Below are 27,458 nucleotides of genomic sequence, written 5' to 3' on the forward strand. Positions count from 1 at the left end.
TTTGACTTGATGTTTATTGCCTAATTAAAATTATTGACTAGTGCCAGGACAAAATTAACCACCTTAACTTTTGCAGGACTACCAATATTCTTAGAAAACAGCATTATTTCATTATGATCAAAAATTCACCGGAGTTCTCGTTTAAAGAAAGAAATATAACTGAAATTTCAAAAATCAGGGCTAATTGCGCAACTAAAATTTAGTCTTTCCGCTTCAACCCAGCAGTAACTTGTGCCACGTTCTTGCCGGTCATAAGTTTGTGTACAAGATGTGTTGTCCGAGGGATTGTCACTAGTTATTTATTCTGTAATAAGAAGAGGAAACTAAGCTCGGCCAAACTTTATTTGCCCTACTTGTTGAAAACAGCCAAGTCATATTTACTACAATTATTTATTGGTGGACCCCGACAAGGGTTCATTTATTTTAAGTAAAGTTGTTTTCTCTCTTTCCTACTGAAGTTTACCGATTGTAGGCGAGACAGCACCTGTCAGACCAATTACGAAGTGGTGGATGCTATGTGCATCCTTGAGCACATTGTATGTGTGTACACCGGAATGCGTGCCGCACGTGCTGATGGCGTACCTATAAAGCAGAATGAAGCTTGTCACATACGCAACTGGTTAGTGGCGAGATTTTCAGCCGGCTAGCACACCGTCATACCTCACCGTCATTTCTCTACATACTACGGAGCTCAGCGATGAATGGATGCGCACGATAGTGGGGTGCTTTTTCACAAACAACGGGCGCACGTGTCGATACAGGGGTTGTTATAAGTAGGTGCCACTGATACCGCCATGTGGCCGTGTGGCTCTGCTTCCGGCTCGTAATCCCGTGTTACCGCTAGGCGTTATTGTGACTGTAAAATTGGCATCAGTTTTAGTGTAGGATAACGAGGAGGAGGAGAGGTTGAGGAAAGAAATAGACGCCACTTCTGCATTCCTATTTGGAAGTGCACTTGCAATAATGTCACTGCCACGAGAATTTAGGGCTTTAAATGCTCGCTCCTCGTCATTGGCTGTGGTGGTTATCTTGCCTGCCAATGACCGGTCTTTTGGGATTACCAGAAAAATAACAACTTCAATAAACACAAAGCCGTAATTCGTGAGGAGCAGTTGAACATATGTGATGACTGGGATGACAGTTGGCAACGTATACAAAATAGCGTTCATTGAGGTAAGCAGCATACCTGTCCATATATCACCGTGTTGTTCTTCCCGTAATCAAATCTGACAAAATTCCTCGCCTTGTACATCTGTAACAAAACGAAATAAAAGCAAGCTCATTTCTACCCTCTCCATGCACAGAAATAAAGCAGGGAGCGTAGACGAGAGCAGCTTTGCCAATTCACCTTTATGTCTGGCACCTGTGCATTTATGGAACAGTTCAGTAAAACACTAAATTAAACCATTCCGCCAATTCAATGGGAATTGTGTTCTAAAAAGCTTTCTAAGCACTGAGCTTTAGAAGTAGGAGAAACACGCCAGATCCACGAAGTGAATGATGATGAGCGTGCGAAGCAGTGCGATTGTTCAGTGTTACCGTAAATCCTTTGTGGCATTGTCCACTCACAAGTGTGTATTAGTGACGAAGTGTTTTTCTTTGTCATACAGGGTAAGTTGGGTTAAGTAGCGAGTTTCGTTTTGCTTTCATTGTTACTGCTTTGTGGTATCGTATCTTGTTTCAAGTTGGCAATAACGAAGTCCGTGCATATTCCCGTCAAGTTCGTTGGTTGTTTCGAGCCACACAAAGTGCATTGTAGAACATATCGAGACATCATATGCTGCACAAGTCAGTTATTGTATGTGATTGTGATTGTCATTGTCATTATCGTCATCAGCGTAATCCTCACCAAGGCTGCTGCGCGCGCCAATGAACAAGCCTTAACCTTGAAGAGATTCGCCCCTAAGACTGCTTTATGAAGTCTCTGAAAAAATCTTATAATAATGTCTAGCTTGCTTAGAGCACAATTTCATTCATTTTTTAAAACAAATATTTACTTAGGGTTCAGCAGACACTGTCGTAAACGATGACTTCACTACGCGTTCGTTCCGAAAACCGCACGATACTATTGTTACGTGTATCATTTTTTTACATTCTCTCGTTTACAAGGAATGTACTCCAGGCAAAAGTTGTAGTTCGGGTATTGTGACATTGCAATTCAATAAAACTAGAGCAATCTTTTTCAGCCTCACCACTTATATGATTAGCACAGGGGAGTGTGTACTACAACAAATGAGTAAAAGCAGTCGACTTACCTGGGCATAGTGAAGCACGTTTTTGCTGGAGGAGCCTACTGGTAAGTTAGTCACGTAGACGGGCACCCTCGTCTGTGTGCGTCAGTGCATAGGTTTAATAATAAGTGAGGTTTTCCATCCCAAAACAACGGTATGATTATGAGAGACGACATAGAGGGACACTCCGGAAATTACTATCATATGATGTTCTTCAGCATGCAGAGACATCGCACAGTACACTGGCCTCTACCGTTTGCCCTCATCTTAATGAGACTGCCCTGACCGGGATCAAAACCGTGACCTTCGCGTCAGCAGCCGAGCAACATGGCCAGATACAACGAGACATACAGTACAGAAGTTACTACGAGAGCCTTACTCAGAACTCTGACAGCGTTTAAGGTATCTGTGTAGTTGCACAGCGAGATATTTAGTAACCAATAACAGGAAACATTAGCGCATCCAAGACGGGACAAAGCGAAGCACACGTAACACACACACAGGGCGCTAACTAGTGGTATGTATGCGGGTTATGTGCATTTCGCTCAGTCCTGTCTTCGATGTTTCGGTCTGCATGGATTCTCAACACAGCATATTAAAATGATTTGATTGATTGATTGATTGATTGATATGTGGCGTTTAACGTCCCCAAACTACCGTATGATTATAAGAGACACCGTAGTGGAGAGCTCCGGAGGTTTCGACCACCTGGGGTTCTTTAACGTGCGCCCAAATCTGAGCACACGGGCATACAGCATTTCCACCTCCATCGGAAATGCAGCAGCCGCAGCCGGGATTTGAACCCGCGACCTGTGGGTCAGCAGCTGAGCACCTTAGCCACTAGATCATCGTGGCGGGGCCAGCATATTGAAATGAATTATTTGCTGCTAAGTGCCAGAACGACGTGATGATTACAAGACATGGCGTTGTAGGAGGGACAGATAAATTTCGATCACCTCAGCTTGTATATTATGCACATAATTTAGTCATACGTGCGTGTTTGCCTTAGGTGTGTGTGGGGTTGCATATGTTCGCGTGTTTCGCATTTGGGTTTCATGCAAATCTGTAATCCATGAAACGACAGCAACCTAGGTGACGCATTTATGTATATCATAAATGTGTATTTAAAGACAACTTAACAGTGGTAATTTCTCAGCTCAAACCTAATTTATGAATTCAGCGTAGCATTGCTTTAACTACGCCAGTCTTACATTTCACTATTTCTAGGTGTCGCTAAGCTTCCTTTTCTTCTCGTATGAACATGGGCACATTTGAATGGTAATATTAATAATTAAAATTATGTGGACTCAATTGGTGGAAGGAGATAAAAGAGTGGCACTTAAGGCAAAAGCTCATTCACCCTTATCTTATGTAGTAAGTGTATACTATAAGGTACAGACAGGCTCACGGAGAAGTAAGGAAAAATATAGCAACTGCATGCGCTTCGCGATATCTCACCAATCTGCTCAAAGTCACCATTTGTTTTTTGAAAGCTTTTGTGTAGTGGGCCCGCTCTCTTTAGTATCGGAAGAACGTACGCATGCCATGACACATACATACACAACCACACTTTCCACTGCAGTATATGCATAATAAGGTCCAGTTCTCTCTTACGCTGTTGTACTGTTTCGGATTCTTTCCATACAGGAAGGCCAGTGGCTTGTAGCAGAGGTTGCGGAAAAAACGGTGATCGCACATCCAGGCAACCTTCTTTTGTCGCGCTGCATTCGAGACCAAGAATCCACCACGCGTGAAGAAGTCGTTCACCGCCTGTAATGATTATGCGAACAGCAGCCCATTCTATAAAAACAGCACGAAGAATGAGAAACAAAAACCACGTATAATATTTGAAGGCACGGACCAGCCACTGCACTTTCGAATGGCGTCAAACTGACGACAACTCGTTGATATAGGAGTTATCGTAGATTTCACAGTCATGTATATAGATGCATCCCGGCAACCTGGCTCATCGAGTTTTCGCCCATAGTGTAGGTGGGCGCAAAAAATTTCGTTCAACCTTTGGACAACCTAACACGCTAGAGTTTCTGCGAACGCAATAAGTAGTTTTTAGCTTAACAAGCCAGATCAACAAGATTGTTCTTTGCAGAAGTAATGGTAGCTCTTGCGACAGAGTCAGGGCAAATCTGACCTATGGTGCAAGCGCATACAGAGTGTTTCAGCTAACTTGCGCCTAGTATTATTTTAAATTTCGTGTACTTTCTTGGAAAGCTAGAAAAGGAATAGTCTAGGCAGTTATTTCAGCATCGATGAAATAATACGCAGGTGCTGCACAAACGCTACAATCTTTTCCTTCAATATTTTTGCTGGAAGTATACTATTTCGAAGGCTAGTTGAGCAGTGCTTAATTATTACCCAGCTTAAGATATTGGTATGCAGGCATGTTCGCATGGATGAAATATCCTTGTTCTTCAATAGAAGTGTTACAAAGTTTGCACGTAAGATTTCTCGCCAGTTTTATTAATTAAAAAGGAAACTTAGCAATACTTGCTAGCTAACCGGCTTGGAGAATTGGAGCCAATATCATGACGCGCTTTTATCGGCTGTGAATAGTACTGGGCCGAACCGGCACGTGTAGCGTATACGTTTTCTTTTGTAATACGAGGCGCAAGTGATCTGAAACACATTGTGCAAATGAAATACAGGCACCTTGTACGTTCAGACAGCCTCTCCAGTTGGCGGTCCGGTATGTGTTACGGCGGTGAGTGAGGCTTCACCGATATAATAAAACGAGTGTGCATGCTGTTGCCAAAATTTTACATCATGTGGCAGGTAGGATTCAATTCGCTGAATGCTTTTCGGTTTCCACTTTCCACCTGGCGAGACGCTGCTACCGATCAAGGAGTTTGCGTACAGTATACCGGCATTCGCCGAAAAGAAAATGCACTTTCTGGAGGCATTATTTGCAAAGTGCTCGTAAATGATGCTGCTACAGTGAAGTGTGCAGACAGAACGTTGGTCAGGCAGAGAGTGCGTACCTTGACTAGCTTGGAGAAAGGAACGAGCCACCTCATCGGAGATGTGAAGTACGTGATGTTTGCCACTGGAGCATAGCCGACGAGAATGTTCACCTGAAAACAAAATTAGTTACTAATCAGCAGTTGTCTTCTGAATTCTCAAATTCTACGATGTCTATGCTTACGCCGGCTGTGAATACGCCGGCGTAATACGGCGTATCCTTACGCCGGCTGTGAATACGCCGGCTGTGAAGAAAGAAACAAGAAGATGGCTTTGGCCTTCACATCACCTTACGAGATTGCAAAAGAAGCCGGCGAGTTTTTACGCGCATGCTACAAGCACTTACTCTAGGCTGGTAACTGTTAGGCCATGTTGGCTGAAGCCGGCTAACTGATATGACAAATTTTGGTTTTACTGAAGGGTAAGAACTAACTAAGAACTGACTATCAGCTTTAACAACAACAACATTGCCTTCATTTGACCTCACTCGAGGTGTTGAGTTGTACACATTTTTTAGAGCGAAAGCTGTAAATGACACGGCAAAATCAAAGACCGTTCACTAAAGTGACGCTAAACATCTCATTTGGGTGCCCCATCAGTGACGTCGTTCTTTAAGTCGGCCACACGCCCTTTCTTCGGCATGCGCATGTTACCTCTCACCCAAAGAAAGCCGTGAACCAGGCAAAGAGGAGATACAGCCCGGGCTCGAGAGCAGGCCTGGGAGCCCAAGCGCAAGAAACAACTTACTGAAAATACGGCAGCTTTCCAGCCACGCTGAATGGCGAAGCAGAGCGCTAGCGCCAATGGCATGCGAATTCTGCTAATCAAGACGCCGAGCTGAACAGTGTTCATGAATACATGGGACAGCGGCGGGCCGAAGAGACGGCGTTACGAGTAGAGCAGCGCCTAAGGGGCAATGACGGAAACGTGTTTGCCGGGGCCGATGTTTACTTTCGGTGGGTGTTTATCGACACGTTTTGGCTGGAATACCAGCAACCACCTGTGGCCGCAAGTTTCCGCTTTGCTGGTAAACCATCTTTACGGAGCGCGTGGACAGTGATTGTCAAATCGTTTGATTGTCAGGTACAACTTGCGTTTTAACTCCATCTCGACCTGTAGCTCGTTTGTTTAGAAAAAGAGGTTAATGATTTAGAGCACTTGGTACTCTACTATGGGAGAGCTTAAAGCCGTCCCGTGAGCCTCAGCCCCAGAACTGATAATAAGGATCTAAATGATTTTACAGCTTGCAGTGCCAATAGAACTTTTTGACGAACGCTGGCGAAGCGTCAGTTTAGGTGAAACACCGTGTCATTGTTAATAGTGGCTCCGCTGTTGTTACTTTACCTTCTGGTTGTATTCTGGTCGCATAGAGAGAAGGACCAGTGAGGCTGTTGTTCCTTGCGATGTTGTCAGCAGGCCCACCTTCGTGAAATTTGTCATGTTCAAGATGTAATCGATTACGGCTGGAAGGTCTTGTGTGCTAATCTCCTCCAAGCTGAAATCACATTTCAACATAAATATTAGACCAGCAAAAAAGCTATGCACACTGGAAACCTTGAGGACTCTATGACGCTGTGTGAACGGAAATACCCCTCGTTCAAGCTACCATTCTATCCGTACAACAGCATGATTCTATTTCTCTGTGATGGTCTGATAATTTTTGACGTACGCACTGAAGTCATTGAAAGACAACGAAAGACCGAGGTCGCGATTGTGCGCAAGCCTGTGCTGTTTTGCGGATCTGACGCTGCTTCAGCGGGTGGTGACCTTGTTGAGATTCCGTGAATAATAAGTAAGGCTAATCGATAAACCTGGCTAAAACTGCTGCTTTGAGAGTTGGTTTATGATTAAGTTGTACCTAATCGCATTTGGTGAAGGTGCTGTGTACCGCCAAGCATCCTGGAGCTCCACTCTCATATACTGCCAGTGAGACCACACTAATTATTTTATACGAACATTGATATCGTGAAATGAATAATACATTATGTAACAAGGTATTAGTTTGCTGCACATCCCGACCAAATATTTTCCGCCTGCATCTTCCCACAGGGGAGCTCGAGTAAATCCGTCGCAGAGAGGGGGGGGGGTGAGGGGGTATCACGTGAACGCTACGTAATAGAGTATGGTAATACAATGCCTAATTGTTATTAAGTCTTAATTATTACTAACTATTGATAAATATGCGTGGTTTCACTCCCTGAAGCCACCATATGATTATAAGGGACGCCGCAGTGGAGGCCTCCGGAATTTTCGCCCAATTGGGGTTTTTAACGTGCCTTCAAATCTGAGCGCACGGGCCTACAGCATTTTTTCCTACACCGAAATTGCAGCCGCCGCAGCTCAGATTCGACCCCACGATGTGCCGGTCAGTAGCTGAGTACCTTAGCCATTAGACCACCGAAGCAGGGCCATTCTTATCCATTGAATGAAGGAGAAGCGTTTCCTTCAACGAATGATTTGATGTTGATGTAGGGATGTGCCCCACTACTGGTTGAAGATGCTCTCGCTTCGATCGCATCTACACGAGTTAAGCGTCAAGTCAAGCGAAAGCCAAGTAAAAACGCCTTTGAGTGAATTCAAAACCCGTGGTGGCTAGTGAACGGTTGTGCAGCGCGAGCAGTTGACGTCATCGACACCTACACCAACGCTGACACCAACATCTCTGGGAAACAAGCTCTTTAATTAACGCTATCACGTAAACATCGCGTAAAAAGCACGTGCCCAGTTTAAACTTCTGTTTCTACATTTTTTCCGGACGCCATTTTCTTACTAGCAGACACTGCCTGCGTCAGCCTTGCGAGGTGAATGAAGGGGAGGAGAGCAGAAGTTTCCCGAATGTCTTCCTGAGCCGGCGCGATACGCAAGCATGCAGCACGAGACGCGACACGCGAGAATGCGCAGTGGGGGCGTGGACAGTGCTGCCGCCGACACCGAAGCGCGACATCATACGAATAAAAAATGTTGCGCATTTATTAATCGTATATTTCATTATCCGCAAGTATTATAGTTCGGTGCAGTGTTAATGCCTGAAAAGACGTGAAATCACTGACTTGCCTCCAGTTCCAGAACCGTTTGTCGTTCGTGGTTAGATTTACATGGCGATTCGACTGTGGCACACCCCTGGTGTTTACGAGCCATACATCAAATCCAGCATCTGCTAAGAGGAATCCTGTAAAATATGAGAACCACAATAGAGTATTCTGCTTCAAGACACAACTTTTTTTTAGGATTCTACTTTTGTCAATTTGGAGAAACTATTGATCTCGTTGGTTTGATAAAGTAACACGCTCACGATTCATATGACGTTTCATTCTACATTAAGGAAAAATTGCTGTGTCGAACATAAACTTAGTGACAACACCAAATTATTTCTCCGGTTTTATCTACCAATTAGCGTACTTTAGAAATGTGGGTCACTAAAATAAACTTACATCATCTGTTATCTGGAACTAGGTAATCGCATAGATGCCCTAAAGGGGGCATTTAATGTATACTGTAATCAAACGTGGCTAAAGGTGATATTCATTTACTTTGAGATTGACTAAAGCGCTGGGCAGAAGCTGCGATTAGTATGATCTATAAACAGTTGAATAAAACAGGTACATTAAGCGTATAACATTATTGCAAGGGGCAGCTTCGCGCACATGAAGTGAAAAAAAAACTGGCAGATCCCACGGGGAATCGATGATATGCGAAGCACGAATGAGAAAGGTTAATATGCCTCTTTAAAATCAGCACAGCGTTACGAGGTGGAGGTAACTGATACCGTACATGACTTACGTGTCATGATTATCATGTTTGGATGTATCGTTTGCCTTTGTCATCTATTCACGTTACGTGATATTAAATTTAGTATATGTGGAACTAGCGAAACGCACGCGCGCACGCTATGAGCGTGGTATGTTGTTATGTTCTCACGTGACACTCGTGTCAGTATTATTATGATTGCACCAGTCATATATTTTGTCATCCATTGACGTCACGTAACACCAAATTTGGTATATGTGGAGCTATCAAAATGACCACGAGCGTATAATGAAGCGCCCAATATACTCCAACGTAACGTTGACGCGTGCGCACTCTGGGGACAGCGACGCTACCTTAGCAAAACGCGAGCACTATATAGTCTGGCGCCAGGCATGACCAGCGCCAGCGCGGCCCGGGACGGAGGGAAGCCGGACACGCTGAAACGCGCATGCGTTAGAGCAACGAAGCGCGGCGCGTGCCTGCGAGTATATGGCAGGACCGGCGCTTGGCGTGGACACGCCGGCGTGACGCGACGAAATGAACGCCGGCGAGCACGCGCACCGCGTCACGTCAAAATGTATTGGCGCCTTCGCTGTGGCGAGTAGTGATGTTCTCACATGGCGTGCATCTCATGATTATCATGTTTGCACCAGTCACATACCTTCGTCATCCATTGAAGTCACGTAATACCAAATTTGGCACATGTGAAGCTAGCGAAATGGCCGCGAAGGCATTATTAGTTTGGCATGTAGTCATGTTACATGACAAGCATGTCGTGATTATCATGTTGGAATGTGTCATTTACATATGTCGTCCGTTGGCGTCACGTAATACCGAGTTTGGTACATGTGAAGCCAGCGAAACGGCCTCGAGCGCATCATGAGCGTAGCATGTAGTCACGTTGTTACATGACACGCATGTCATGATTTTCATGTGAGGCCCTGTCACTTGTGTTCGCCATGCAATCATGTCATGTCATACCAGTTTTGCGACATGCCATGTGAACAAAACTACCGCAAGACCTGCAGGACCATGACAAGTAAATCATGACATTCATGACATACATGTCATCTATTTCATGTTATGACTGTTGAAATATGTTCTTCATACAGTCATGTTATGCCATACAAAGTTTGATATTGATACCTTTATCGAAACGGCCAGGAGAGCTAAAGGTTGTTGGCGGCTAGATAGAGATACGCTCAAAGTCGCCGAAGCTCACTAAGTAATGCTTCGCATTAAAAAAACATGAAGATGATATTTATGACAAGGATGACATAAAGGGAATTCTGTGGAAAACCACGGAGTGGATGAATACTTATGGAAAGAAAATCATGCACCGTTTCCCCAAAAGAAACCCTGATGGAATGCGAAGCAGCAATGGTGTTGACCCGGTTGAAACGGGCGTTGATGCGGGTGCTTAAAGAACAAATTGAAGTTAAACTCGGTGTAGCGTTTACTCGAATAAATAGTTGCTTGAAACGCAAAGGCACAGGTGGGAGTCAGCTAGGGTTTGTGCAAGTTTCACGGAAGATAACTGAGCCGAAAGAGTGTTTCCACTCAACGTGTGGTCGAGCATTCTGGGTGGAGGGGAGGATGAAGTTAAGAAGAAGGTTGTTGCGAGCGAGCGGAGAAGCAGGCAGCTGCGCGCGCTGCGGCGAGCGTGCTGAGGGTGAGGGAGAAAGTGACGCCTTCGCACACCTGCGAGAGAAGCGTGTCAAGGGAACATGACGTCAAGGCGTGCTGCGGTGTGACTATACCACAGGCGTGACCTACTTGACACGGCTTCAACAGCTGCGGTGAGAAGAATGCGTTGTGGCATGTTCGTATGGACGCACCTACGTACGACGTTACCCACGTGAATCAAAGAGCTGCTTCACATCTAACAAACGCATCCCACTCTATTGCAACATAAAGTTCTACAACCACATGAACAGTCGAAAGAAGCGTGTGTTCCAGAGTCGATTAAAAAATGAGTTCTTGTTGTAAACGTCCCAGATTTCTGCACTACGTCGTCACGGGCTAAAATATGCCAGCGTACAAGGTTGGCTTGGAATGTAGACAACCTCTGCGGAAAGCTCTTATTCTAAGGTAATTTTCAGACAGGGCAGCCTGGTGTTTACTGAAAATATTTTTTTTTCAAAGGAGCTCACACGGACACCTGAAGAATTTCAAACGTTTTCGAGGCAAAGGTAGATGCAGAAGCATGAAGAAATTATAAAGAAGATATCCTGTCTGGATACCTGCTCGTCAATTTTAGGAAATGAGAAGCACTTTTTCGTTATCTATCTATCTATGTATCTATCTATCTATCTATCAGCTGACATTTGGGCACTTTCGTAATCGTCTCCTTAGAAGTGTGGCAGCTTGGGCTAGTTGGTATGGAATGACGATAGTTATAGCACGAGAACAAAACGGCGACACAGAGACAAGAAGCACACTTTATTACAAGGTACCCCCTTTCGTGTCCTTCTTGTCTCTGTGTCGTCGTTTTGTTCTCGCGCTATAACTATCGTCTCCTTAGGTTGAACCAGTGAACAAATTTTATTACGGGGAGTTTGACACATATGCCTGGCTGCGGAAATCGCGAAAAACTTGGCGCGTACGACATCAAGCGCTATATTCGAGACCATGCTCCAGGCACTTGTGGCACATACCTGCACACCACGGGCCGCGCTATGCTACAACGAGCAACGGGTGATTGACAGAGAACGGTGACACAGACATCGGTAATTTTGATGCGAGAGATTTTTAAAGGGGCACTCAGCAGGCCCTAAACCAAATTTTAGTTAGACAGTGGAAGTTGTTGGGTGTCGGATGAGGAACATATTCCCACAAATTTTTTTTTGAATAGGCTCACGGAGAGACGCTACACGAGCGCCGACGAGTGCAGACGCCCTTCACGTCAGCTCCTGCTTTCATGAACAACTTCGCAGTGAAAATCACCACGTGCATTTCTCAGAGTGATATCAGAAGATTCGCCTCGTCATCCAAATTCTCAGGATACCAAAGACAAGGTGGGCCAACTGTTTTTCATCTTTTTACGGCCTTTTCTTTGTGCACACCACACGAGACGCTGTTAAGCCTTGCGAAACAGGCCGGTTTCCTCAGGGAGCTGGCGCTGTAAACCCAATGGAATCCACCGCGTCGGCAGGCGACGCGCAAGACAATGCTGCTGATTCGAGGACGATAGACGTACAACACGATGATGATGAATCGCCAGCCACTACCGAGAGTGAAGAAGGCTGACACACCGTCTATTACGGACGTCATCGAAAGGCCGGACATGAATCGGTCGAGGACGCTGATGGCGTCTATAGTGCTAGCAACTAGGTAGAACCCGGTTTTCGTAGCACACAAGCCAAAACGCAGGAAAGACAGATGAGTCGCATCGAAAAAGGGAGCAGAATGTCCAAGCTGTCAGCGGGATACTACAAAATTGTCATCCGACCGAGGGGAGGCCTACGCGTAGTCGCACTCGGCCCAACCGATATACCCAGAGGCATACATGAAGCCGCGGCTACACCACCGGAAATCCGGCACTTCGACGCGATATGCCCCAACAAGACACAGAACATCATGATAGTGAGCACACCAGACCCCGACCGAGGTGACCAGTACAGAAAAAAAATGGCAGCATATCCACGGAGTGAATGATGGAGATTGGGGCGAAGAATTCGTCCGTCCATTCGTTCTTGCTTCCGTCCGTCCATGCGTCCGTCAGTGTGACCATCCATGCGTCCATCAGCCCGTCCGTGCGTGCGTCTGCTCGTGCGTCCGTCCCTGCGTTCGTCCATGCAGCCGCGCCTGCGTCCGTTCATGCATCCATCTATGCATCTGTCTATGTGTCCGTTCGTTCATCTATTTAACACTCAAAGTACCACCATCTCGCATCTTTTCATCATATATTCCCCATATAGAAGCACCGCCATCCAGCGGACATTCCAAGGACTAAACGAGAGGTGGCACACGCACACTTTCTTACGGCTTGCGTTTCGAATCCACTTCCCATCTTTAATCACCTCGAGTTCGTGGCATATACTAGTTCACTGTATTCATGGCACTGCGGCCGAACGCTCGCTAAACCTTTCGAAAACCAAGGAGGTTACGCCCAGCGAGTATGACGTAGCAACCCTTTCTTGTCAGATAGTGCTCAATGTATATGCCAATGGCTGCTAATGGTGATCGCAGCCTGCGCGTTAACTAAAAGCCGAATGCTCCTGTCTCTCATTCCCCATTACCAGCCATAGACATGTACATTGAGCACTAATTTTTATTGTTCAACAACGCACAGAAGAAGTCTCTCACCGGCATTACCTTGGAGGTCAAATTGTTATAATTGTTACATACTACGGGGGACGAACAGGTGCCATTATAAAAAGCTTCGCCCCTAAAATCATGAAAATACTTATATGCGGCAAAGAATATGAAGTGGCAGCGTATGAAACAGTGCCAGAAGATACAGCCAAGGGTATCATTAAAGGAATCGCACTGGAAGAAACGCCCGGTATCGTTAGGGCGGCCCTTGTCACTGAAAGTAACCCCAGCATCATCACAGTGAAACGACTTAGTAATACTACAACGGTCATTGTGCTCTTCAGTGGAAACAAGGTACCCCCCAGTGTGTGCTATGATGGAGTAATAATACCGTGCATGCTATACCGCAAGCAAATCGACTACTGCAATCAGTGAAACAGACTGGGACATAGAAGTGACGTGTGCCCCTACCGCCAAGATAAACGTTGTGCTGGTTGCGGCATTCACAACCCCAAAGACGACCACAGATGCGGCCCTAGTTGTCAAATGTGTGGAAAAGACCACGTTAGAGCCGATAAAAGCTGCACGGCCAGGTTCAAGAAACCTTACATTGTAAAACAGAGACAATGGGCCAGACTACGAGAACATCAAAGGCAAAGCTTATCTCCACCAAGAGGACGTCCACGAGAGCGCTCGACATCAAGATCCAGAAAACGACAGCAAACAAGATCCCGCTCCGGTTCAAGGAACCGCAGCCCTGCAAGCTCCCACCCCAGTTCCAGGTCGGGATCGACGTCTAAGGGACCAAAAAACAAGATGAGCTGGGCAGATAAAGTACGGGGCTTGCCACCGGAGAGAACTCAGGAGGTTAAAAATAAAAACAGTAGCAATAACAACAACAGTTAAGAGTTAGAGCGGCTTAAAGGTGAAAACAGACGAATGAAACAAATGATAGAACAGATGCAAGCTCAAATAGAGCTCCTCATTATGGAACGCGAATGCGGCAAAACCAGAAGCTTTAATATAACTAATACTGTAATGCAGAAGGAAACACCCATAGCCGACGATCGCATGGAGATAACTACCCCTCCGTTAGAACGAAAGGCCGAAACGCAGAAAACTCAACTACAGATCCCCCAAGCACTAAACAAGAAAGCATCTCGCAACAAACAAGGTTGGATAACATTGAGAAAAAGTAGACCAGCTATTAACCACGTTACAATCTATCCTGGAAACCACCACTAAGACGTCTGTTGATCTGACGGCACTAGCAGCCAGGGTAGAAATGCTGGAACGAGAAAGCACCCCAAAAACATCCGCAGACCTTCAGGGTGTAGTCGCGAACGTTCACCAACCACCGCAGGCACTATATCCACTGCAGGCAACTCCAACAAAACCACCAACCCCTCTCACGCACCCACCTATTTTCACGCCTCCCACACAAATAACGAACAGTGACGGTGAGGCGTGGTAAAGGACAACTCTGCATATGGCAATGGAACTCAAGAGTATTCAGGGCTAAAAAATCGGTCATCCAGCAGTACATGCGACAAGGTAACAAGCGAGATGTTATTTTACTTCAAGAAACGCATAGCCTTGCCACACTACCGGAATACCAGTCAGTAAGTCCCGAGCGTGAAGAAGGAAATAAAGCTCTCACTACACTAGTAAGGAGAGAAATTATGGTTAGAACCCATAATCTAGTATGTGGATACAACTATATAACGACAGAACTTCTATCTAGGAAAACAAAAGGGAGCAGCAGATTTATTCTTAACGTATAAAGCAGTCCGTCAAATCACAGACAGCAATTTCACTCTGTATTTAGGCAGGCCGTGATAATAGCTGGCAACGCCCCGTACATCATAGCAGGGGACTTCAACGCCGCATACGAGGCATGGGGGTACGGTTACACCACCCCCAAAGGGAAAATACACGATGAACAGCTTACTCTGATAACAGACCCGCATGCACACACAGGCATACGTACAAGCACCCAGCGAGACACAACACCGGTTCTTACAATAACCAGGAATGCCCCGGGGGCTACATGGCACAACACATTCGATGATTTAGGAAGTGACTATTGCATACCAAAACAGACGTACCATTCACCGATAGCGACAGGATTATGACCATATGTAACATGAGACGAATAGTTGACTGGGTGCCAACGGCGAAACTATACGCAGACTAAACACCAAAGTCACGAATGCGATGAGACTGATTCGCAGGGTCACGTATAAACACCGAGGTATGAAATAAGCCCACATAATTCGTCTAATTCAGGCGTTCGTCATAACTCATATAACGTACGTAGCAGCATACCACAACTGGCAAAAAGCTGAAACTAATAAAATAAATGCACTCATCCGGAAGGTCTACAAACAAGCGATAGGAATACCTGAGTATGCTAGCACAGACCTTTTTCTTCAGCTAGGACTACACAATACGCTTGAAGAGATTATAGAAGATCAGCGGATATCCCAGCTTGAAAGGCTCAGTAAAACTAAAACGGGAAGAAATATAATGAGTAGATTAGGGATCATGTACCATGCACAACATGGTGTCAAAAATGACATCCTTAATACAATTAGAGCTAAGATCATTTCTAACCCGATACCGAAAAACATGATCCCCATTATCAACACGGACCGCCGAAAACACCGAGCAAAAGCACTGCTCAAAGCACACGGCCGGAGCAGTAAATCTCTTTTTGTAGATGCTACCCCATACCCTGAACGAAAAGCTCACACAGCTGTCGTGATTGACACGTCCGGCATTTGTATTAATGCGTGCTCTGTCATAACAAACAATATAGAGGAGGCTGAAGAGGTAGCCATAGACATGGCTATCACCTCCAACAAACACTCATTTATACTGAGCGATTCGCAAGTAGCAATCAGAAATTTTACGCAAGGACGGATTTCACAGCAAGCCCTCAGAATCTTCGTTAATAACCAAGAACTACACAAAGTAGATGAATTGAAATACCTCGTATGGTTCCCGGCGCACACAGAGACTGATACACCCAATCCTAACGAGCTGGCTCATGAGTTGTCGCGAGAATTGACCCGCCGCGCAAGCTGACCACACCGCTCGATGATCATCCCTGGCGCTGCCGACGTACCACACAAAAACCGATTTACAAGCTACACAGAATACATGCAACACTACAGAGAAGCAAGGCGCGTTTTTCCTGCCCCTCATCCGAGCATAAACAGGCAAGACGCATCGGAATACCGACAGCTACAGACGAACTGCTACCCGAACCCTCTGCACCTCCACAGGAGCTACCCAAACTTATACCTTGACAATAAATGTAAGCTATGTGTAACAGAAAAGGCGTCTTACAACCATATAATGTGGGAATGTCCCAGCTTATCAACAAGTTCTCCGGAGGTGTTCCGGGAGCAGTGGCGACTTGTGCTGCTCAGCTCGGAGGTCCAAGACCAAAAATGGGCTATCCAGCAGGCCAGGGAGGCTGCACAGAGAAAAGGTCTCCCGGTACCTCATTGTGCGGTCTAGCCCAGACCACAAGATGCCGGATACTAAAATAAAGTTTATTCATCATCAATCGGTTCATCACGAGCGGAGAAAACGTTTTTTTGTTGAAGCGGCGCGAAAACAGGATGAGAGGAGGCGAGCTCGAAACCCTTGCCGCTCCTCCGCGTAACATTCGCAAGCCAAATCTCTTTCCCACCCTCTCAGGCATCCGTCCAAGAGGTCACGTGCGCATGACGTGCCCAAACAACTCCAACCCCCCAGCACGCGAGCAGCATCGCTTCGTTGACCAGCGTTATTTTGTGGTCTTCTGCCTGTTTCTGTGGGATGATTTGGAAACGCTGGCTTAGACGCGGTATAATAGATGAGCAAAATGAGTGCGTGAAAATGCAGGTGCGTTTCACGGTAGTCGTCTCCTCGATGCGCTGATAGCAGGTACACATGCGAAACGCCGACACATTAGCCCCGCATCTCGTTGCAATTCAGGGGAGAAAAAGGAAAAAAAAAATGCTTACATTCCGTTATTGCGTGTAATACCTTATGTAGAGCTGTTTGCGACGTCAGAGCAGAGTCGTCTACGTAGAGGGATAACGTCACTACATGGGCGTGTACGTACGGCCATTCATACGCACACGTCAAGCCCTCATTCTCTGGGCATGCGCCGGCAAAAGGGAGGGGGAGCAGCGTTCATCTTGAAATTTGACTCATATCCACGGCGCATCGGGTTGCAAATTTCGGCAGACGTGATCATGAACGCCTCGTCTATGCACTGCGATTGTGAGCTCAAAATTGTCAAACCTGGTTAGTGGCCCTTCAAGAAAAAAATGCATTGGCAGCGTTAAGCCGATGAATGCTAAGAATTAACATTAGGGTCCCAGCATAAATCAAACCCGAGCGTTGTGCTTGGCAATGCAGTACTCTACCACAGAGCCACAGCAGGGCTCGGAACAATTTCGGTTATGATCCTATGCAGACGCAATGTTGGTGAAACGTCAGTGGTGGTTGATGTGCTTGTTATTCAATTTTATAAGCGATACATATTCACTTCCGTGTTCTAGACGTCAGGTTGGGTTAACGTGTATTGAATACTTAGGCTCTATCTAGTGTCATTGTCAACGTAGCACTAGCCAGTGCTACCATCCTCGCAAGCACAAGAGCTACGTAGCAGCTTCGAGGTTTTGGTATTGGTGATACCTGTGTTGGCGCTGGCATCGTTAGCAGTTGTTACCAACTGGTTGCATAAAGCATATATTAGTGTTCAACACAGGTTGGTGCGTACAGCATTTGTACATATCTTCGTGTCGTTTCCAAGCATTTCGTGTCGTTTCGCAAAGTAAAAAATGAAGCCGCCATCACCTTCTTTCCACCAAACACTGATTCCCACGGTTAGTGGTACATGCGGTATTTTCCCTGCCAAAGCATTCGCAACACATCGTGTTACCTGAGTACTTTATCAAATACCTTCAGCATGCTTATGTTTTTGTAATATGTTCTGAATTAGCACAATGTGTGTCGTTTTGTGGTAATAGCGGTAGAATAAAATTTTCTTTTTATCACAATGGCAATCACAGTAATCTTTCAGGAGATCTGTAGGCAGTGTCACATTGCTCGCTTTTAGCACTGCACGATATGCGATACCTGGAATTTGAAAGCGTAGGTTCGCGGTCCAGGTGGCGGCGTTCGTGAGCAGACCGTGAACAAGCAGCAGAGGTGTTCTGGATGTAGTGGCGTTATCCGTCAATTTCGAAGGCATCCTGTGCACTTCTAAGATGTAGCCGTCAGCCGTGGTAACATTGTGAACCTCGACATTGTAGCCGAAGTAGCGCATCAGATCAGCCTGTTGAAAAAAAATTGATTCAGTTGAAATTATTAGTCAGCGCTGTTGATGCATTAAAGAAAGCGTATTGATTTGAGGCATGCCACAAAGAATTGTCTCAGTTTTGACGTAGCAAACTTACGTTGCCCCACGCTTCACTAGCGGCTGTCTATATTATATCAAGCTTGTGGTCACCGGCGCTTACACTGTTCTCCTTCGGAATGAAGCGGGCGGTGGGGTATTTAGGCTTACAGAGCGCCCCCTATCAAGTCAACGCAAAGGGAACATATGCGCCCCCCTCTTAGGTTACAAGAAGGGGCACCCCCTGCGCCCCCTCTGACGCCATGCGCACGCTTATGCTTGTGGCTTCAACCAACATAATACATACCCCGTAGATAAAGTGTTTGCTGAGCGGTGAGGTTTTCAGCTTTATTAGCATGCGCGGTGATTCATTGGCGTTTACTTGGCATTTATTAGCTCACCTTTTGTGATTCAGGGCCCACAATTGCTTGCGGAATAACGGAAAGATCGTCACTAGACTCGCTTTAATAGATGTAGAGATAACAATAGAGAATAATTTTGCTAAATTTGTGTATTTTTAATGAGTAAAGACGTTACCTATGCCCTCTATAAGTAAATGGTCGTGGTACTGGTCATACGCAAGAGAGGATTTTCAACAGCCACCTTCAGGAACCCGAATGTTAAAAATAAACAAAGCATAAATTTGCTGTTGGTCTCGTATTTTCATTGCAGGGGCTTTTAGGGGCAAAGCTTCTTAGAGGCTAGCCTTGTCCGGCGTCCAGTGGTGTCCCGGCATCTACACTAGTATGGCACTTTCCGTACAGCCAAAAAAAAAACACCTGTGCCATTCGTTCATCCGTCGATCCCTGAATCCGTCAACTTGTTCGTCAATTCTTCTTTCCGTCCCCACGTGCGTGCGTGCTTGTGTACGTCCTTCCGTCCATCTGTCCATCCTTTATATTTGTCGGCACCTTCAAAAGAAAAGTTATAAACCATAGGACCTAGCTCGACCCGCTAATTATTATTTATTTCATGAAGATGCGTTTTTTTTTCTTCAAATAAACTGGCAGTGTTCAACCATACTTGTGTGGCCACGTGTTTGGGCACGTGCTTTCAATTATTGCGAGAAAGTTGGCCGCTGAACTATGGTGTATGGCAGTGGTGAAAGTAAGGGAGGGTGGGGGGTGGGGTAATTCGTCGCGGTAGATCAGTGACTACGGCGCTCGGCTGCTGAAGCGATTATCGTTGTGTTGATCTCGGCTGCGGTGGCCGCACTTCCATGCAGGCATAATGATAGAGGTCCGCGTACTGTGCGATGTCAGTGCACGCTACAGAGCACGACTCTGATGGTCGGAATCTTTGGAGGTCTCCACTACGACATTTCTCCTAATATTACTGTGGTCTTTGAAAACCACCACACTTTATCAATATGTTTACTAATATTATAATTATTATTAAGAGGTCAGATGATTCTGGACTCTCTTGTATACAGGCTAGGCCAGAGACACGCACTTCAAGCATTCTCCCTCGGGATTTACTTTTGCATATCATAATTAAAGTGTTTGACAGGTAAGTATACGGTGCGCTCTTCTTGTAGGAGCACAGACACAAGAAATTGGCATTTTGTTTTTTTTTTCTTTTGCAATAGGTAGCTCTTGACCCACCTATCACGGCTGAAAAACTCGTTTTCTCGAGAGCGTAATGACAAATTATTTGAAGTTTGTTTCAAGCCACCCAGTCGCGGTTTCGCTTTCAGAGAGCGCCGAGTGAGGCGTCACCAAGAGGTTTTTTTGTGTGAACGTAGCGGGCAACGTGAGCACACAGAATGGCGTGCACACGAGCCCAGCGTTAAAAACTGTTGTCAATCAGGCTCCTTCGGAGGCGCTTCGAATGTGCATGACACCGCAAAAATGCATTAACAATGTACGTACGTAAGCCTTTGTGCTCCCGCGCAAACCAGTTCTCATTCCGTTGAAAATGTCGTTTAGAGCAGAACCACTCGCAAGGACCATGGCAGCGAACACAAACTCGGAAAGCAGATGGTGGTTGGCTGACAACACTGCTACCAAAGAGGCATTTCACGTTTGGTACCGAGACAGGTATATTACAAGTAATTTCAAATATGTTCTAGGCTATAGTATCTATTGAAATTTCGTAGATGACTTGTTTCTGTTCACATAAATATATCCCTGAAAGTATCTTGCCTTCAAAGTTTTGTCAGTGATCCTTCAATATGAGCTCTGAAATGTTAAGCGCTTTCAGCAATGAAGAACAAAGTGCAAGATTGAAAACTGGTTTTTTGGTTTGAAGATACCCCATAGAGGTCATCTTATCGCAAATGCTACTAGGGACGTCTTATTTGCCATAAATAATCATTATGCTGACGTTTGAATCGCGAAGCAAAAACAGCCCCCGATATACTACAGTCACCAGTCAGGTAGAAAATTGAAAGTCGTTGACATTGAAATAAAATTGCGGTTTCTCGAATCTAATAGGTTAAATAAAATCACTGGTGAGTATAAACACATATTACATGGAGGAATCGAGGTTGAAACTGTTGCAGGCCTTCCGTATATCGACCGCGGCTGAAGGTGAAAGACATTCTTTTATGCGCTCTAAAATGAAAACGTGCTAACATTTTCAGGGAATGTTTTATTATCATTGATGTGTGAGCTAAATATTTGCAACAACTTATAGATAAAAGTTGCCCTTATTTTCTGTGTATGCGCGTCTCAAGTGACAAGCATTTTTTAGCGAAAAGATTTGCTTTTAATTATAATTACTTGCGACCACTGGTTCACACTAACTACGACAGGAAAACATCTCAATTTTCTACCATCCAGCTTTGGAATAGCTTGCCTGTTCAATTTAAATCTGTTCCAACATTTTCATCTCAGAAAACTTATAAAATTTTTCCTTTTAAGTGCTGATTTCTCACCTTAGCTAATCTATATAATTTTTTCACATATCCACATTTATGCTCTTTGCGTTTATTTTTGTCTCCTGAATAAGTTCTTTTGATATTTTTCATTTTTGGCCAACTTTTTCAACTTCTGTTCCGTATTGTTTCTGTGTTTTATTTGACTCCTCGTTGTATTTTGGTTGGGTACTGTTTCAGAATTCGCTTTTTACTTTATTCTATTCCTATACTCTAATTTCGTATTTAAACTGTTTTGGCATGTTGTTGCTTGTGTATGATCGCTATTACCACCCGCTAACCTTCTGCGATTTCTATCTAATTCACCTTTGTGGTAGTTCATGACTGAACGTAACGTTTTCAGTATTCAGGTTCTGGAACTCTTATTTGCGAGCAAGTAATATTTAGTTGATGCTTATGCAACCAATGAAGCGAAACCTGTCAACGTTTAAACTGCTGGCTCTATACGAGTTTCTACATATCTACCTGCTTATGAAGCCGACGACATCTGGGTGCTCTCGTGATCCCCTCCTTATTTGACGTAGATCAAAATTAGTATGGGAGAGTAAGAGGGCTTAGAGCGCTTGACGAGTGTACCTGGCTGGTCATGACATGAATAACGTGAAAAAAAAACATTTCCTACATCGTCAAACCCATTCATCCAGGCATACCTGCCCTCCACGGGCCGGGCTATGCGAGCATACACCAGAGGTGATCGATAGGTCAAATCTACTCACTCAGGACGGAAAGAGACATCGAAAATTCACATGCGAGAGCGTTAGAAATATCTGACACCACCATCTCTGACCTGAAGAAAGCAAATAATCAATAGCAGGGTGCAAACAGAAATCAAACCTACGCGTTCTGCGGTAAAATCAAGTATTTTGCCCCAGAGCCCCGCGAGACCTCGGAATTGCTTTGGAGAGCCCCTCTACGCGGGCGTAATGTTGGTGAAACGTCAGTTGTGGTTGCAGTGCTGTACGTCTAGCTTTATGACAATTGCGTATGTACTTCTATGATACAGGTGTCACGTCGGGCTAACATTACTTTTGTACTTAAGCGCCATCCAGTGAAGGTGGTCTATGTAGCACTATCCGAGGCCATCTACACGAAAGCACAAGCGCTGAGCCGGCCGCTTCTGGTGTTGATAATAACCATGTAACTGTTGGCCTCGTTACATAACTGCAAACTGGTTAGGCAAAACACATGCAACATCTCAACATATACCGGTGCTTACAACAATTGCCCGTATCTTTAATGCAATTTCACAACGTTTCGCTCAATAAAAACATTGCACCCATGTCACCTCCCCTCTACATGTTTCGCATAACAACATTCCCATGAAACGTGAGATGCGTCAAATTTTTTCTTTTGCTGTTTATCTCTCTACACTCTCTTTTTGTTCCTTCTTCCCCACCACTGCACTGGGTTCAAGGCGTTAGAAAAATAATGAATGGGTTGAAAACTAGATGCTAGTATCTGGTTAGCGTCTCGGCTATCCTCTTCCCTCTTCTCTCTCTAGCAACTGACTTTGACAACTATTGTGTGGTCAGTCCCATGCCAGCTGTATTTTACACTGCATACGGAAACGTTTTTTTAATAAAAATAATGAAGAATAAAACGTATATGTGTAAAACAAAATAGCATTCCAAGCACTATGATGTGTCTTTGCCTTTGCGACTTTTTTACTTACTCCTCAGGCTGTCAAACCAACGGAAATCTACACTACAGTTCGTGCGATCACGGTGTATGTAGCTGTTGCCTATCTCTGGTTTTTATTGAAGAAATACTGCTTCAAAACCACGTGAAAGGGATGTACAGTGCAGCCCACTGTTAGGGGGAACACGCGAGTGCGCGGCCGACGGTCCACGGGGCGCAATCTGCTGGCGAGATTTGGAAATGCGGAGCAAGCGCACAGACTTGCAAGGGCGGTTCATGCCATGCATCGTCTTCTATTCTCCACCCTGGCACTCGGCACACGCTAACGTCATGCTACGTTTCAGTGAATAGAAAGAGAAGCCGACTATGCTCGTTGCATCAAGCACAAAATTCTTGTTTGTTATCAAAGGCACCAGGCTAATTCGAGCGTTGTGCAAATCTTATGACCAACGTTTCTGTGAACATTGACACTTTAGGTTACGCAAGTGGTGCGCTTTGTTATCGCATTTACACAATTCTACATATACGGGTGTAATTCTTCGCTGAACGAATTTTCGGTGGTGCCAGTTCTTACATGTTACATGGCCAGGGCACCATGAGGACGAAAATCTTCTCATAGTTGAGCTCTACAATAAAGAATACAGTCAGAGTTCTGTCGCTGGCGTCATAAACAGGCCACTAAAAAGCGTGACAGTGCTCATGTGCCCCTCCCCCCCCCCTCCATTCACCTGACTTGAACGTAATTGAAAATGTCTAAAGCAGAAGGAAATCATCTCACAGCGTCAAAGCTACTGATAACCTGCGGGCTTCCGTAAACGAAGAGTGGCAGCAACCTAATCGCGATTCATCCTTTACGGAAGCTCTCTACAGGTCTCCGCCTGCAAAGGTGAAAGCCGTACTCGACGCTGGAAGTGACATTACTCGATGCTGAACGAAACTTTTCACCCCCGTATTCTAGAACGTACCTTCACTCAACGCTTCAACTTCACTTGAGAAAGCCAATGGGAGTGCCATCTCTAGGCACGGTAAGTCACTGCGTATGAGCGATAATATGCTGCGATTCTTGACTAGCGCAGTGCCATTTACAGCCGAGCAGTGGCGCAGTGCTCAACTCTGCCAAGTGAAGGGTGAAAGTCGAGTCGAGAAGCGTTTGTGAATACGGGGGTCAGTCTTCTAATGTTAAGAGGCTGTAGATCGGTCCTAGTTCATCTTTTGTTGCAAAGATATGACGAATAAATCTTTTTCGTGTTTAATGTATAGTTCTACCAGCTTCATGTTTCTTACGGACACATATTAGGGAAGCGCCGTTCGTTTCAAAGAAGTGCATTTTATCGCTGTTCGAAATATGAAGCTTTTTTCGGTGTGGCTTTAATAACAAAAAAACTCACACTATTGAGAACGTTGACACTAATATTTGCCGGGATGTAACAAGCCAGAGACAGAACATCATCTTGAATCACGCCATATCAATGAAGAGATTCCATACTCAAGTGTTTTCTTAACTCGCCACGATGCTATGGGAGTTATGGGGCTAAAGTGCTGACCTGCAGGTCTCGGGATCAACTCCCGGCTGCGGCAGTCGCATGATCAATAAAGGGGGGAAGATTTGAGGCCCGTCTATACTTTGATTTAAACCCTAGGCATGGTCGAAATTTCTCGGGCCTTCCACGGAGTCGTCCATATTCACACCACTGTTGTGCGATGTTGAACACCAACAAATGTAATTATTCGGCATTGATTAACATGCTTCTAAATATAATTGCATGGCTTTTCATAGCATATCAGCTTTAAGGGAGATTCCACAGCTGCGGGTGTGAACCTCATTGTTTCAGAAATGGTGACATACCACAGCAATAAACAACCTGCGCCTTTTGTTGTGCCTGCTGATTACCTGACGGGGCACAGGCAGACCAGCAGCGACATAAATCGCTCCGCGGAAAAACGAAAGCGCTTGGCAAGCGCAGGAGCGGAAAGTAGCAGCCGAAACCAGACAAGGGTCGCCTTCGCGCTTTTATGTGCGTGCGCCACGATTACAAATCTCGCCACCAGTTCGCGCTAAGTGGGCCACGGCCACGCGGCCGCGTGCTCCCCCTAAAAGTGGACCGTAATGCACGTTCCAAGCTGCGCAGTTTATAGAAAGAACCCTGTGGTTACGCCGTACTCAATGGATGAACTACAATACTTTAAATGAGCAATGACTGAAGTATTGCGACGAGCTTGCTGATCACGTGGGCTACAGCGTCGAACGCCTGATGTAAAAATGCACCCGTGTGTTTAGTTTTGTGTGCATTAAAAAAAACATCGTGTAGTCCAAAAATGCTACAGTGCCCTTCAATACCTTGCCATTTATCGTTTTCTTAGTGTGACTCGACTTCCTGACAGTTTAGGCGGGTTACAACACGCAAAAGCAATATCAAGACGGATAAAAACGCTGTCAGATTCGGTTAATTATGGCTGACCTCAGAATGATTATTGGTTTATTGGCCAATCAAACACTCTCTGCATGTCCATTAGTAAGGGCAGTTAGTTTCTGCATCACTGTGTCTCCGAGTGGATTGCTATTCCTAAGTTAGTACAAAAAGATCTTCATACACATTGCACTTGCCATGTCAACAGCACGAAACTTACGTCAACTTGTGTACAAAGAAAAAAAAACGCATTATTTTCATAAGAGAACTGAAAGCCACAGAAGTATCTAGCCCACGCACGCACACTAATATCTATATATAAATATGTACAATGTTCGATTGTTGTTCAGTGCTAAAAAAATCGCGAGAAATCTATGCATCACCATGTTTAGTGCAAATCCTAAGTATGAACATACCGGGGGCAGCATTGCCTGTTCAGCTACTTCAGTGGCCTCTGAGCTTGTGATCGTAGAAGAACTGAGCAGCAAACCAAGGCATATTGCCAGGCGCAGAAGTGGGATCATAGCGATGTCAAATTTAAAGCACGCCGTCTCTTTGAATTTCAGCCTCAATGAACTGCTGACTTCACCTGTAGTGTTTCCTGCACGGGTGTATCCGGCCACTTAGGAAGTAACTGGTAAACACGACTTCCTTTTAAACCATAATTAAATTGACAGCGTGGCCTGCTCTTTAACAGTGAATGGCAACAATTTTCGCTTGTCGGTGAAATGATGACAATTGAAAAAAAAATGTTCGGAAGACCTGGCATTTTGCTGATTCCGCTTTTCACGCAAAATCGACCAATAAAAATTAGTCTCTTACGCTCTCACCTGGGACAGTTCGAAAACAAAAACCTTTATATTTATCCTCATCAGATGTACTGATGTCTTATCAACAGCGAAAGTTTGCGGGACGTTGGATCTACAACAATTGCGAACTTCTGCTATAGCAGTGCTTCATGCTTGGAATCAAGGTGGTGGCTGTACAGGTTGGAATGCCAAGTGCAGTATAGAACATTAATTTCGAAATTACACTACACGACAAACCGGGAATTCAGCTTTATCGAACATTTCGTGCCCTACAAGCTTTTGCTGTTGATAGTACTTCTCATTTTATGTACTTTCAGGCAATGAAAGCTCGGCGCTTGATGTGTTAGAGGCGTACATCTCTTGAACGTAGCCTTGTCCAACGTTGCGGTCAAAGTATGTAATAGTAACTAAAGTCGAAGGATAATTGATACACACACAAAGAAAAGGTTTCACACTAAACTTCAACGTAGACATGGTCTAATTTGAGATCGCAGTGCCTGGTGAAAGGACCCATCAAGAAGATTAGAAGATTGAAGATATGCTCTCTACCATACAGTGCGCAGATGTTAAGGCTTCTCCCTACACAAATACACACGTCGAGCACTATATGTACAATAAATAACCCCTAATAAATTGATATCTTGCCACTGGTACAGACAGTTGGCTCTTGGATTCTTATTCGAGACATGCTCCACTCCAGCAATATTCTAAATCCTCCTTGAATTGGCCAAGACGACTGGAAATAAAAACAAATTTACATTTGTTTATACGCTTTGTGTCAATCAGTTTACAATATATGTGGTAACGCTCTGGTAACATGCGGTTGCTCATGGATGCAATACCTACAAAGTCACCCATTCGTCAGGATTCACTCCGCGAAGATTTGTCGATTTTTCAAAGTAACATATGCCACTCTCCAAGCTCGCATAGTTAATAGCGTGCACGTCAAAGTATGCACGTCATAACGCGAATGTCGTCGCACGAACGTAGAACGAATTGCCGCGCTTAAGGCGCCCAAGTCATTAAGAGATCTTTAGGCCATGTGAAGAAAACTTTGACAATTCCTTTGACGCTTTTGTCAGACGACTGACAGTGGAAATACCCAGCGCTTAG

The 27,458-nt window shown here is 45.0% G+C and overlaps 1 protein-coding gene across 1 annotated transcript; it reads right to left on the reverse strand.

Annotated features, from left to right (window-relative positions):
* Window positions 1-1,116: 1,116 nt before the first annotated feature.
* LOC119165112 (lysosomal acid lipase/cholesteryl ester hydrolase-like) lies at window positions 1,117-26,150 on the reverse strand. Its single transcript, XM_075870307.1, has 8 exons — window positions 25,953-26,150; window positions 18,354-18,552; window positions 8,262-8,376; window positions 6,552-6,702; window positions 5,228-5,320; window positions 3,846-4,001; window positions 2,256-2,327; window positions 1,117-1,252 (listed from the first exon to the last, which is right to left on the reverse strand). The coding sequence occupies exons 1-8, from the start codon at window positions 26,058-26,060 to the stop codon at window positions 1,166-1,168; spliced, it is 981 nt and encodes a 326-aa protein (XP_075726422.1). The 5' UTR covers window positions 26,061-26,150; the 3' UTR covers window positions 1,117-1,165.
* Between the last annotated feature and the right edge of the window lie 1,308 nt (window positions 26,151-27,458).

This window comes from Rhipicephalus microplus, chromosome 8 (genome assembly GCF_043290135.1).
Source record: "Rhipicephalus microplus isolate Deutch F79 chromosome 8, USDA_Rmic, whole genome shotgun sequence".
Lineage (NCBI taxonomy): Eukaryota > Metazoa > Arthropoda > Arachnida > Ixodida > Ixodidae > Rhipicephalus > Rhipicephalus microplus.